At 38.5% G+C, this 14,171-nt stretch overlaps 1 protein-coding gene across 1 annotated transcript in view; it reads left to right on the forward strand.

Moving 5' to 3' along the window:
• Positions 1-13,884, forward strand: part of ACSL3 (acyl-CoA synthetase long chain family member 3) — a gene marked incomplete at its 3' end in the record, with an annotated part of 32,457 nt that extends 18,573 nt beyond the window's left edge. The window contains exons 6-14 of the mRNA XM_082003617.1: positions 697-820; positions 1,098-1,169; positions 1,675-1,814; positions 2,544-2,716; positions 3,825-3,899; positions 4,951-5,142; positions 6,412-6,526; positions 11,232-11,389; positions 13,721-13,884. Of these exons, the coding sequence (XP_081859743.1) occupies positions 697-820; positions 1,098-1,169; positions 1,675-1,814; positions 2,544-2,716; positions 3,825-3,899; positions 4,951-5,142; positions 6,412-6,526; positions 11,232-11,389; positions 13,721-13,884 (1,213 nt within the window). The remainder of the gene's footprint in view (positions 1-696; positions 821-1,097; positions 1,170-1,674; positions 1,815-2,543; positions 2,717-3,824; positions 3,900-4,950; positions 5,143-6,411; positions 6,527-11,231; positions 11,390-13,720) is intronic.
• Positions 13,885-14,171: the final 287 nt, after the last annotated feature.

Below are 14,171 nucleotides of genomic sequence, written 5' to 3' on the forward strand. Positions count from 1 at the left end.
CTTCTGTCTGCAGAGTTGTTCCTCTCACATATTCTCACTTCTCTCTCCAACTGCAGTTGCCTGTTGGGTTCCCCCCCCCCCCCCCGCTTCTTAACTACGCTCTCCCAGAGGTGCTACCACCCTCACCGATGGGCTCGTCCTTGGCCAGCGGCAGGTCCATCTTTGAGCTGGCTGGCACTGACTCTGTTGGATACAGGGAACGGTTCTAGCAGCTTCTCACAGAATCCACCCCTGCAGCCCCCCTGCTACCAAAACCTTCCTGTGCAAACCCAGTACATATTCTGTTGTCTCCTGTGTGTCGGCAAGACAAGGACACAAAAGCCTGTGCGGCCGCCTTGCACTAGCGTGGTTGAAAGCTTCCCTAAGCAGCACTTCCTTTGGTTACTGTTAAATTCCGTGGTTTCTTTCCGTTTGGTGCAGTTTTTAATCTTGTCCACAGGGTCGCCTTTGCAACCATAACACATGGTTAATTGGCTTGGGATGAGTAAACATCACCCTTTGTTCATGCCTTAAACCTGTAGTATGTGGTATGCAACTTTTGAAACAAAACTCAAATTATTTGAAATATGTTCTCAAGCTCAAAGGCATTTTTCTACTTTCTGTATTTCTGCAGTATGGTCCACGTAAATTTAGCTTAATGACTCATCTGAAGACTAATGGTACAACCTAAACCAATCCCGTAAAAATTCTTTACAGGGAAAAAGACATCTATATTGGCTATTTGCCTCTTGCCCATGTTCTGGAGCTGAGTGCTGAACTTGTGTGTCTGTCTCACGGATGCCGCGTTGGTTACTCTTCACCTCAGACGTTAGCTGACCAGGTATGTTGTTGATCTAAGCCCTTATGGTAAAAAAAAAAGAAGTATATAATTACATCACGTCTTTGTAATATTTCTTAAAAAATATTCTTAAAAAAATCTTCTTTTCTACAATTCATGAAACAGGGTATTGGTGGTTATGATTGGTACTCTGGACTAGTTTTAATTCTTAAAGTAGAATTTAAATGAAAATGATTGTTTGAAAGATGTGCTATGTCATTTTGTTTCTCATGTTAAAAATCTTGAATGTGTCTGCTAGTAAACTTGTTCTTTGCTTTAGTCCTCTAAAATAAAGAAAGGAAGCAAAGGCGATGTTACTACACTTAAGCCAACCCTAATGGCAGCTGTCCCGGTAAGTAACTGCAGAATAAATAATTTCAAAAATTATTGTAAAAATATTCATAATTCAAAATTTTAACAACAAAACTAATGCAATAATCGTTTAAATAAAAAAGATAGAACCTTTGATGTTAAGCTTGCTTAAAGTAATATTTTTGGTATTTATTGTGTTTGTTGGGGATAAACATTCATATGAGTGTCAACACTTTTCAGCATTTAAATAGCTATGGGGATTAGATTGCCATTTTAATTAGTCATATATTGTTCATCATGGTAGATTAATGGAATAAAGATAGCTGGCAGCAGGCAGCTTCACGTTAACTAGTGCTCCTGCTGAGATGTTTGCTTTCCTCTTTCTGTGAACATCTTGCAATCTCCTAGCAATGGAAGAGGAAGCCACCTGGGAGCAGGTTGTCATCTGAAATGTTCTAGAAATTCTAGAACATGTTTCCTTTTTGTTGCCCTGAATTCAGGATTTCTTTTACTTTGAGCTAAAGTTAATCTTTTTATGTAACTAGGAAATTATGGATCGGATCTACAAAAACGTCATGAATAAAGTGAATGAAATGACTAGTTTCCAGCGGAATCTATTTATATTGGCCTACAACTACAAAATGGAACAGATTTCCAAAGGTTACACTACCCCGCTCTGCGATAGGTAATTTTAATTTTATTTTTAATGGCACCAAAAAATGCTTATTGAAGTCTTAACCACATAAGCCGTGTCTGATTTTTTTGGTGCTTTGCTTTGTTTTAATGTTGACGCTTTGAACATGAACGAGTCTGTAATTAAGTGTAAATTGAAACAACAGATCAGTAGTGTGTGATGGTTTTAAATATTTACTGATATAATTTGAGTGTTATTTAACTTGAAACTGATTGGAGATTTATATACATTGTATTGTTTTCATCGGGACTTTAATAACGGATTTATACAATTCTTGGGTAAGATGGGAAGTCTATTCCTATAGGTGACCGTAGACTTAACATTTTCACAGAAGTGAATCATAGAATATCTCAAGTTGGAGGGAACCCATGAGGATCATCAAGTCCAACTCCCATCTTCAGTGAGACTGAAGGACAATATAATTGCAAAATGTATACAGCTTATTTAAATAATCTTTGAGGAGGAAATCACTGAACTTTACTGTCTTACTAAATCTATATTCTCAAAACACTTAACCCGTCATCAAATTAGAATGTGGAAACAAGCTTAAAAATCTGTGCCTGTGTTTTTGAAAACTTAAATGCGCTTCTTCAAGTTTTTCCTTGAATGCCATAAAAGTTTATTTGAAGATAGTGGAAACTTTCAGTTCAGACACAAAATTAGGTACTCTCTTGATCTGTTTTTAAGCAACAGATATATACTCTTATCTTTGCATTTTAGCCTTATTTTCCGGAAAGTACGAATGCTGCTAGGTGGAAAAATTCGCATCCTGCTTTGTGGAGGAGCTCCACTCTCTGCAGCAACTCAGCGGTTTATGAACATTTGTTTCTGTTGCCCTGTAGGACAGGGGTATGGACTAACTGAATCGGCCGGAGCTGGAACAATCACAGAAGGTTGGTGTCGGTGCATCCCACTGAGTGCAGTGATCCGTGCTGAGCGCTCCCCGTGTACCATCTTTGACAGTCAATTCCTTTGGTGTACACCACCAGACATAATTGGGGAATCCTGGGAATTACTTGTAATCATAAATGCGTAAAAGAGTAGGAGTACTAATTTTGACACGGAGTGTAAAGCTGGTGACCTACCTACAAAACGAATGTTCTAGATAGAGATAACCTATAATAGTGATAGAGGAATCTATAATGGTGTGATTGGGATCTTGGCATTACTGCACTTACCAGTCAAACTGAATAAATTATTTCTAATTTTGGTGAGTATATTGAGACGTTAGGAAAATAAAAAATGGTATGCAAAAGCCTGCACCAGATTTTAATTTCATATAACAGAACTTTCTGGTTTCAGTTGCCTTTTAGTCCTAAAATTTCACTCATATTCAGTGGTGGCAGAAACAGTCAGAGCTGCTATTTTTTGGCAATAGTGTAATCTACCAAGGAATCATTTGAGGAGTACCTAAGGTTCATTGCTAGATTATGCTGGATTGTAGAACTTGTATTATGTTCCTTGGTGACGACAAACTGCTGTGATTGTGTTTTTATTCCAAGAGGTCTTTGGTAATGGCTTCTTTGGTAGCTTGGGTGGAAAAACAAATACAAATGATATACTCTCCAGTGATACTCTTTTGGGAAGGTGCTTGGATGCAGAAGTGTTTGGGATTTGAGACTTCAGGAAAGTGAATCAAAATATAGAATCCCTGAATTGTTGTGAAATATTGCTACTTATTTCAGAGTCCAGCAAACACTATTTAAAGTTATTGTGCCTCTTCTGAAGCATGATCCACGTGGACAGCTTACTGTCAAAGCTGTGTTGATGTGACTGGAGGTATCTGTAAATAGAGCCATCTATTCTTTTTGCGGGATAAAGATTTTGTCTGCGTTACCTTGATAGATCCATTGGTTTTCTTGGAAGTTCTGCTCAATGAATTAAAGTTCAGAAATAAGTAGCAGTTGATTTTAACTAAATGAGATACATGACAACAAAGATTTTTTCTAATCAGTTTTGGAAGATTTTTTTTCTGAAAAATGCTCTTTGTTTATATTTTAGTTTGGGACTACACTACAGGGAGAGTGGGAGCACCTTTGGTCTGTTGTGAAATCAAGTTAATGAACTGGGAAGAAGGTGAGAGTTTCTGTGTGTGATGAAATTGTAGTGTGTTTGTAAGAACTTTATATAGCTACGTTTCTATTGGGCTTTACTCAGTGGTAGTAATTAGAAGGCTATTTCCTGGTGTTTTAAATTTTAAATGCTACTTATTTCTAAATGCTACCAAGTTCGATCTTGGGGGAGAAAAAAGGTAAAATAAATTCCTCGGTGGTTTTTCAACTTACAAATATCTAGACAGAAGCTATCAATGCAAGTGGCATTTGGCTAGGTTGTATTATGACTCTTTGGCTATGCTATTTCTTTTATTCCAGTCATTATGATTGTGTATGCATATTGTGTAAATGTATAGAGCGTTGTACCTAAATCAGAGCATTTCTGATTTAGAGAAGTATTCTTGCAGGACAGGGTGCAGGTCCTGTATGTTGTGTCTCAGAGGTGCTGGATTCAGGAGACTTCAGCTGAAGTGCATGTGTGATACTTTCTTTTGCCATTAAGAAATAATTTTAAAATAGTCTTCATAATATTATTATTCATAAAATAATTTAAAAATTGGCATATGGAATGGAAGCTTAATGGATGCTATGTAAAATATATTCAATGAAGTTTGAAAAGTATTTAGGTGATTTCCTTTCAATGTAGGCTTTTATGTCTTGTAGAGTAGAAATACGTAATACTTAAGGGTGTTTTGGGCTGATGGGAAACCTTATAATTTTTTCTTTCCTAAAATGAGGCAAAATTTTATCTTTTTTTCTTGATCCGACCCTGTATGAAACTGAGGGATAGAGCATGTTAGTGGTGGCAGAAAGATTGCATAGAGGTGGCATTTACCCTCTGCATGAGTGTGAATTTCACTGTTTGTAAATACAGATGTTAAATAGCTGTTTGTATGCTGAAAAGAACTGGAACCACCTCTTCTCTTACTGAACTATTTAGGCAAGTGATAACTTTGGCTAAGGGCTTACTGAAGTGTTTACTTCTGTATTTAAATAATGTAAAAAAAAAATAGGAATTCTTTATTTGGAATCTATTTTAATTCATGTTAACTTAATAAACCCCATACTTCTAGGTGGATATTACAACACTGATAAACCATATCCTAGAGGTGAGATTCTTATTGGAGGGCAAAATGTGACTGTGGGCTACTACAAAAATGAAGTACGAACCAAAAAAGATTTCACTGTTGATGAGAATGGGCAGAGGTGGCTCCATACTGGAGACATTGGAGAGTTTCATCAAGATGGATGTCTAAAAATTATTGGTGAGTTAATAAATTCAGGTGAACATACAGGTACATTTTTGCAGGGCTGTTAAATACTGTAATAAACAAAAAAAAAACACTCTGCATTTTGACATGCAGTCTGAAGCTCTACTGTGTATCTCAGGGCAATTCTGATATGTTAACATAAACTTGATTGTGAGTTTTAAAAGCTGATCTTTAAAACAATTGCTTTTTTCTAAAACAGTCTTAGCACTCACTCCACTCTGTTAGTGAGACTGGGTAGTAATTAGAGTTAAGTGTAGGCTGATTGAGCTAAATAAGCTGCCTTAGATTTTATAATTTTCTAAGTATGGAATTTGATTCATTGAAAGGGCTCTTTGGTAATATGTGCTCAGGAATTAGATAAGCCTTTTTTTTAATCTTGCTGTTCTTTATAATAAGAATATTCCTTTATCATAGAGGAGCTAGGGGAAAAATATACTAAGGAAAAGGCAGTATACATAAGCCCGTGGTAGGCTTATAATTCTTGACACCTGTAGGTACAAAAATAGGTGCCATATAAACTACCAGGTGTCTCTCTTGAAGTCAGTGGGTGATTCAGGGTACTCTTTAATCCTGAAAAGTAAGCTTATTTGGTTTATTATATGAGAAAGGTCTTGGGTCCCATCGCAGCTGCCTTGCACTGGTCAAACGGGTCAGATGGCTACAAAACTACCTTGCCTGGTTGCACGAAGCAGCATGAAGGCATATAGCAAAGGAGGGGTACTCCTGGCTGCCATCACAGCTGGGTGGGTAAGGCCCTGTAGTCACCTTTGCCTTCTTTGGGCTACATATAATAAACTCAAGTAATTTGGGCTTAATTTTCAATTCCTATTGTTGTGTTTCAAATAACAGATAGACAGTTACTCTTTAAATGTGGATTTAGCCTGGGAAAAATAACAAAATGTCAGCAAAGGCTGCATTTCCTGCCATAAGCGTCTGGACTAGACAGCATGAAAGGTGTGCTTCTAGCCGAACACTGGCTTTTGCATAATCCCCGTTGTCTTCCATTTGCATGCCAGTGCAGTCATAGAGGAGATGCTGTTCTAAAGGCAGAAAATGTATGGGATTGAAATGGCTCTCGTGTCTGAGTGTGGGGCAGGTTGATAAAACGCCAAGTTTGGAAACCCGTTATTAAATGTTCCTGGTACATTCACCAAACATGAGTCCGCGTACCTTTTGGCACTAATACATTTCCAAAAAGTATACAATCAATGTCTAAAGTTTTGTGTTCTGTAATTAATGTTTAATTTCTTTTTTCCTCAATAGATCGTAAAAAAGATCTTGTAAAACTCCAGGCAGGAGAATACGTTTCTCTTGGCAAAGTAGAAGCAGCTCTAAAGAATCTTCCACTGGTAGATAATATTTGTGTGTATGCAAGCAGGTAAGAGGCAGCTGATATTTTGTTATTGCTGTATTCTTTGTCTGTCCTGCTGAAGCCATAAGCAAATTTTTTTGACACTTAATGTGCGGAATTTTTTTAAACCTGTTAAAAAAGGATTTTGCTTATAATACAATGGAGTAACTTTATTAAAACTAAAACATCTGAAATGTATGCTTTTATTTTTCCTTTCACATTTTTTTCATAATTTGTTGGAAAATGACAAGAATGAGTCTTTCATTCCCTTTTCCCCCAATCTGAAAAGCATCTAAGCTCTGACTGCATTCATAACAGACATCATTCAAGCACGTTAGAGATTATTACCTATAAAGCCGTAGGACACCTTGTTCCTTGCTGTATTTAGCTGTGATCTGTTCTTCAGAGGACGTACTGTTGTACTTCAGAGGAAGCGGGGGGAGAAACCACCAACAGCTCAGAAGCTGGTTTGTGCATTAAAAATACTTTAACCCCTGCAATACACCAGCAAATGCCTTTAAAGCTTGAGAGAAAACACTCTGTAAATACTATCCAAACACACAATTAATAGAAAGGACACGATCATTGTTTATTTGCTTTCTACATGTACTACTGAATTAGGCATATAAGGGCTCAAACATGTCTTAAGTTTCTATTTCTAGAATTTCCTAACTGTGCATAATATAGACTTGCATGTATAGATAAACTTCAGGTGGTCTTTGCTTCCTGTTGTCATTTTGACATTTGGAAAGTCATTTTGGAGCTTCTGAATGACCAGAAATATTCTGATTTCCAGTATGGCCAAAAAAAGCCCCACTTGATAACTTTGAAGGAAGCTAGGACAAGCATACCAGAGAATTGCTCAGTGGTAATAAATAGAAAATTAACTTTGGGTTTGTTCACCTGGTTCTCTGTGGTATTTTTTTGTGTTAACTAATGGTAGTCATCCTGTAACTTCAGTTTTGACAGTTTTGGATCAATAGGCTAAGGTGCATTGGGCATTGGCCACTGCTGAGACAACTTCCATTACATTAGGCTTTATCTGTGGTTTTGACCTGTTGGGTGACTCTCATGTTTGCTTGCCTTGACTGCCTGAGGTTGTGTGCCTGTTCTGAGCATCCTCTGTAGTCTCTGGAGGAAGAGACTCCTACAGGTGGTGATTTCTGCTGTTTTAGGATTGAAGTTCAGTACTGGCATTGTACTATCAAATTTGTGTTAATTTTGCCAGGTCAACATAATGTTTGAGACTAAAATATGCTTGTTAGGCAGGCACTTGGCTCTGATAGTTCATATCTTGCCTAGTCCTTAAAAATAGGAAAACCTATAAGCAATTTTTAAAGGTAATTTACAAACAGAGTCCAAGTACATTCCAGATTGTTTTTCTGCTGTTGCTGTATTTCTTCTTAATACTTTCAAGTGTGTAATTTGGCATCAGTAGCCATGTAATACAGATTCTCTGAATGATTGTCAATATGCACATTTCATTGTGGGTATATAGTCACCTCTACAGTGTGAGCTCAGGGACTTTTTGGTAGCAGTGCCTATGACTTCTCTTGTATCCTGTCTCTCCTTATACTTTGCTTGGGTGATCTCATATGCAGGAGTCGTCCTTCGTTTGTAGATGTTTTATCTCCCACATGCAAAAGGACAAGGAGGGCAGACTTCTACAAGTGGGTTAAATCTGTGATTTGACCTTAGATCTTGGAGTGCAAAGCTCCTCTGAACATGGTAGCAGAGAATCAAAAGTGTTTGCACGGTATCACTGCTTCAAAAGCTATATTCATTGACCACTTCAGACAAAATACTCAGTGTGATAAGGAATAAAATGTTTGCTGAAAGGAATCATGATTAGTGCTCCTTCAGAGGAGACTCCTACTGCTTTATCAGCGCTTCACCCGTCCAAGATGCATTCAGTAGATCTCAAGCATCACATCAGGAAAATGAATAGTTTAGTTACCTGAGGAATGAGCAAACATGGCAAAAAACCCAGGGGACTTCTCATCAGGAAGGTCAAGGAGAGCTGATAAGGACCAGACTTAACAGAATAGAAATGATGATTTCAACATGTAGTGCCACTGTAGATGTCTCATCATAGGTCTGAGGGCTGTACTCAGGTAGGATCTCAAGCACAGCAAGTCAATGAGGATGCCTAGTGTAGGAGAAACGTTGTGGCAAAATCTCTTGGCAAAAATCTCTTAGCCTGGAGGAGATGATTAAGGAGCTCCTGAGGACGAAATTCTGAAAATTTCTTCCTTCCTGCTGTCATTATGACCTCCAAGACTGAAGAAACTAGCAAATTCAAAAGATCTGCAGAAGAAACAGTAGTGGAGGGGGAAGTAGCTGCTCCAGTGAGAAGATGTTTTTTAGGATACATCTCAAGACAAACTGCTTTAGCATTTGAACTGCAATAAGTGAAGATTTAACTAGTGGTACAGAATGAAAAGCTGTATGTTGTGGAGCTGTGAGCTCCAAGGTGCTCTTTCCAGGAAAAAGCATAGTTGGATGATCCCGTTTGTCCAGAGGAAGTGTGCTGCCATTCAAGAGGCTGAACTTTAGATGAACTGAAAGCTTGAGGCTTACCCAGCCAACTGATTACCTCTATATGCTGTTTATCCCTGGAGACACTGGTGGTGATGCTGGATATGACGTTAAGCCTGTCAAAAGACTACAGGAACCAGGGATGAAAGTGCCAGAGTCCTGTGGTTCTCTGATTCCAAGTTTTTCCAAGTTACGTTCCAACTTCGTTCCAAGTTACGAAGTTCTGGGTGCCTTCGTACGTAATATATATAGACGAAGTTACGAGGGTTGAATACAGAGTATAGCACAACTGTGGGGGGAGGAAAAATCAGAGAGGCAAAGGCAGAAGGTGAGATGCAAGCAGTAAGTGATACTGAGGCTAATCTGAAGTCTTGCTGTAAGTACATTCTTAGCAAGAAAAAAATGAGAACAGTTTTGAGTCGGACAACAGGCCAAGCTTGTCAACAGATGAAGCCTGTGTTTGTAATGGACTTTGCAGACTTCACAATTGCTGTCAGATGCCCATTATAATTCATACCAGGAACAAGGGAGAAAATTGCAATGTACAGTAACCAAAAGGGTATTTAGAGTTAGTATTTTAAAATTTTCTTGGAGACCTTAAAGGATAAGCTGAAGTAATCTCTGTACTGATGTTAAGGTTCCGTAATCTGTCTGGTGAGAGTTAAAAAGATCTAATAAATCTGTAGGTGTCTAAGATGGGACAGGACTGAAGGTACAGTGGAGGACAGGATGAGAATTCATAGCAATCTTGACTAGATGGAGATTTGCTTGAAAACAGCAATCAATTTAAAGGGGGGGAATGTAAATTGTACTTAGACCTAAATAAAACTACAAAAATTCAGGATGAGGAAACACCGGCTGGTGGTAGTTCTGTAGGAGCTGACATGAGTCAACAAGTGCCATGCTGTTAGAAGAAGGTAAATAATATGGCATAATCAGATGTATGGCTTACAAGATGCACGATGATCTTTTTGCTCTACCAAGCATTACAGGGTCAGAAAAGGTGGACCCTTCAGAAAAGGTGGACCTCTTGAAAAGAGTCCAGGAGAAAAATGGGAACATCTGGGCAGAGATCTGTGATGCATGACTTGGGAGGAAAGGGCATTGCTTAAATTCCTAAAGAAACTTAAGAAAGGAAGGAAGACTAGACAAGTGAGAAGGAAAAAAAAAAAATAGTAACAGTCTGTGAATGAATAAATGGCTCCTGTGGAAAGGAGAGGAACGTCTGACTATTGGCTTGCATGAAAATACAACTGACGTAAACTGCAGAGAGGAAGAGTCAAAAATAGCCATCAAGAACAGCTTACCAATGCTAAGAGTAATGAAGCACTAGCATTAGTGTTTGCCTGATGTTTAAGAACGGGTTAGACAAACATCTGTTAGATGTAGCTGACCTTGCTTCAAGGCAAGTGAATGAATTAGATGATCTTGCGAGATCACCTTCAGCTCCCTGATTCTGTGATCTGCTTTGTTAGAATGTGCGGAGTTGCTATGTGAGGTTCTGTTCATGCTTTCTCTAAACTTTACACCATCTGAAAAATCTCAAATACCTGTTTCAGGGCAAATTGTGCTTCAGTGTTTTCCAAAGACTTTGAGATCACAGCTTCATATGTTCTAGGCATATCAGGAGCAGACAAAGATTGCCAACAGTAGAGTTGAGTGTATGGACAATTGCTTGAAAGAGAAAGAGAAGTCACTTCCCTTACAGAAGCAGGCGTTCTTTGAGATGTGTTGTGCATATGCTCATTCCACAACCTGCTCTCCAACCCCTCTTCACTGCAGTCCTCTACTCCTCTACAGTAACTGGATTCTGCAGTTGAGAGGAAACTGAGGTAGGGAAGCCGCACACCAGTCTTCATACCGGGCTGCAAAACATGAGGAGAGGCAGGGCGCATTGACATCGTATGGGTACTGCTTCCCCAAAGCTTTGAGCATGAGGCACAGTGGAATATGCATATGGACAGCACACCTTGAAGCAATACAGTTGCTGTAAGGTAAGTAGCTTCTCTTGCTACTTATTTTTAAGCAGGCAAAGGTAATTTGTCTACTATTTCAGAAAGATTATCAGGTGAACAAAAGCCAACTGTTACGAGCAATATCTCTGTATGAAGTGCAAACTGCTCAACTTGAAATGTTATTTTTGAAGCCTTGTTAACTTGACAAAATTCATACTAAAGTACGTTATACTTCTCAGTTTCCATTCTTATGTCATTGGATTTGTTGTGCCAAATCAAAAGGAGCTCACAGAACTAGCTCGAAAGAAAGGATTTAAAGGAGCCTGGGAAGAGATCTGTAACAGTCCTGAGATGGAAAAAGAGGTACTGAAGGTGCTAGCTGAGGCTGCCATGGCAGGTGAGTAGCTGGGTAGAAGATAGTTTTAGCCTTGTGGACAGTAATGTCTGTGAAACAGATGAGTATATGCCCTAAAAATATTTCCTTGTGCATATATATTTCATTATGTATTCATAGAACATATACGAAGTGAAATTTTCATACCAAAAAACCCAACAACAAAACATGAGTTGGATCAGTCCTTTTGGTTTTTGTAGTCTTGTAACTTTTTTTTTTGACCATGGCCAATAATTGAAAGAATATAAGAGTAGGGCAAACTTAGCAAGCTCAATTTAGTTCCAAATACATATATATATATATATATGTCTGGTGCTATTTAAGATGTCCTGTGGTATCTTCTTGGCATTCAGCTGCTGGTCCAAAAGAATGCGGGTCGTCTGCAGATCCATGATACATCTGTGTTGGGCATCATACAGTCTCACATGCTGTGTGTCTATGAGTAGGTGATTGAAATAAGCCCGTGGTGGTAGGGGCTCCCCTAGCTTCCAGTGACTCGCATCCGAGGGATTTCCTAAACTGAAAGCGGTGTCTTTGTAGTTAATAATTTTCTTCCATTAACTCATCTAGTCGCGTTTCAAGGTTACGTAAATATTCTGTGTGAGTATCCATACTGTCCTGTGGCGGAGTTGCACAGCTCAGCTATGTCCATGTGAAGAAACGCCTCGTGTGTTTTAACCCTGCCTTCTGCTAGTTCAGTTTGGTTCTACCAAGCTCTTGAATGGCAAGAGGCAGTGAACAGTCACAATGGTGGTCGTGACTTTTTTTGACTTGTCTGTTTTGACTGTCTCTTCCCCCTCAGCTGTATCTTTGTCATGCTAATTGGTCACAGTCTATTTAGCTATTCTGGTACAGAAGTAAACAGTGGCACAGTGATACTGTGTTTGTTCTTTCCTAATAAATTCTGCTTTGTTTTTGCTTTTGACCATTGCTAAGCACTGAGCTTTTTTCATAAAGGTATCAGTTATGCCCACAGAATGTTTCTTAAATGGTCATTGTGGATGTTGAATTTTTCATACGCATTCACTTTTACAGTGCTCTGCAATGAAAGATTCCACTGTCTGTTTTGTGATCGCTCAGTATCGTGATGTCCTTCTGCACCTCTTTGCAGTTTGCCCCCATCTTTTCTACCTTGGATAACTTTATGCTTCCAATAATCTTTGCCGTGTTAATCTTAATTTCTTCTCCATATTACTTGCAAATATCTTAAACTCTGTGATTAGTGTAATTGCAGACTTCTGTTACAGGAGCATACTCATATGATGAGTGCAGTTTCAATACTGCAGCAGAATCTTTTTGTTTGTTTGTTTTTCTCCTTTTTCCTTGCCCCCTTGTCTCTTGCCTGTTTTTCTTCACTGCATGGAGCATATGGGCAAAGTTGTTCTAAGAAGCTGCTGTGGTGGAGAGTGTGTACAAAGTCCCCTTCCTTTTCTCTTTTGTGCAGCCCTAACTATTCTGTTGTTAAAATTGATGAAACAGAATAATTTCATTCTGAGGCATTTTTGCACATTTTGGTGTTATTTTATGTTTGTGTGTGTTCTTCCCTTTGGTGGCACAGGCTTTACTTTTAAAGTAATGCTACGATTTTTTTAGTGCTAAATTGCAAAAAACCCACCCAGTGATTTAATGTCAAGGGAAGTAAAACGTGCAGGAAAATCTAAATGTAAAGTTGCACAGGATAATTACATATTTGTGGATTATTTTTTAATTTAACCTTAAAATAGGTGGTTATTTTTTTAATACTGCCCATCTCTTGATTACTTTTCTGAGTTATTTGGGTTTTTTTTCTCTTATGTCTGAAACCATAGCAGAAGCTCTTGGAAATAGTGTTTTGTGCTAAAGGTATAACATGCAGAGCGCTGTTCTGTTTCAGTAAGGGGAATGACTAGCATACAAAGTTAACTTTCCTTGAACAATTTAGGACTACCAGGAAAAAACACATTCCTCCTCTTTTTTTCAAGCATAACTAGTATTGATTTTTATTACTTTTATCTCCAGAAGGTAAGTATCATGACACTGATAAAACAGTGTATATTCTGAGGATGTAATTTCGGTGCACTGAGGCTTTTATGACGTTAGGGAGCAGCACAGATACCTGAAAACCTGGGGTTTATTTCAACATTTCTGTGGGAACTGGAGAATAATTATTGGGGGATCCTGTCACTCTACTTGTGAACACACTGGGGTTTTCACAGCTAACCATAGGGGGTTGAGGAGCTTTTCTTCATTCATGTCATGTGCTTTTCTGTGTAAAAATATGGTTCCCCTTTTTGTGCTTAATTGCAGAAAAATGACTGCATTTACATTTTGTATTAAAAATGTTTATTTTTACAGCTAATCTGGAGAAGTTTGAAATACCCGTTAAAATTCGCTTGAGCCCTGATCCTTGGACCCCTGAGACTGGTCTAGTGACAGATGCGTTCAAACTAAAACGCAAAGAGCTTACAGCATACTATCAAATGGACATTGATCGAATGTATGGAAAAAATGTAAAGTAATTCTTTTCCTGCACCACTTTGCTACAATGAGCTTGGATCAAATAGGAAATACTTGAATTGCCTGTCTCGGCACTTGAGATCAACACACAAAACCACCATTCCTCATTTGCAGCTTAAACTGTTACTTCTGATAACATCACCGTGATGACTGGCAAGTTTAGTAAAATGTTACGGCAGCAAACTCGTGTCTGTCTCCTTTTTTTCCAGTTTTCTCTGCTACCTTCTCAGTCTGTGGATTTTCCCGAGTCTTTTTGGGAAACCGTGATTCTGAAGCCTCAAGTTTTTAA

This window comes from Phaethon aethereus (genome assembly GCF_964289735.1).
Source record: "Phaethon aethereus genome assembly, chromosome: 9".
Taxonomy (NCBI): domain Eukaryota; kingdom Metazoa; phylum Chordata; class Aves; order Phaethontiformes; family Phaethontidae; genus Phaethon; species Phaethon aethereus.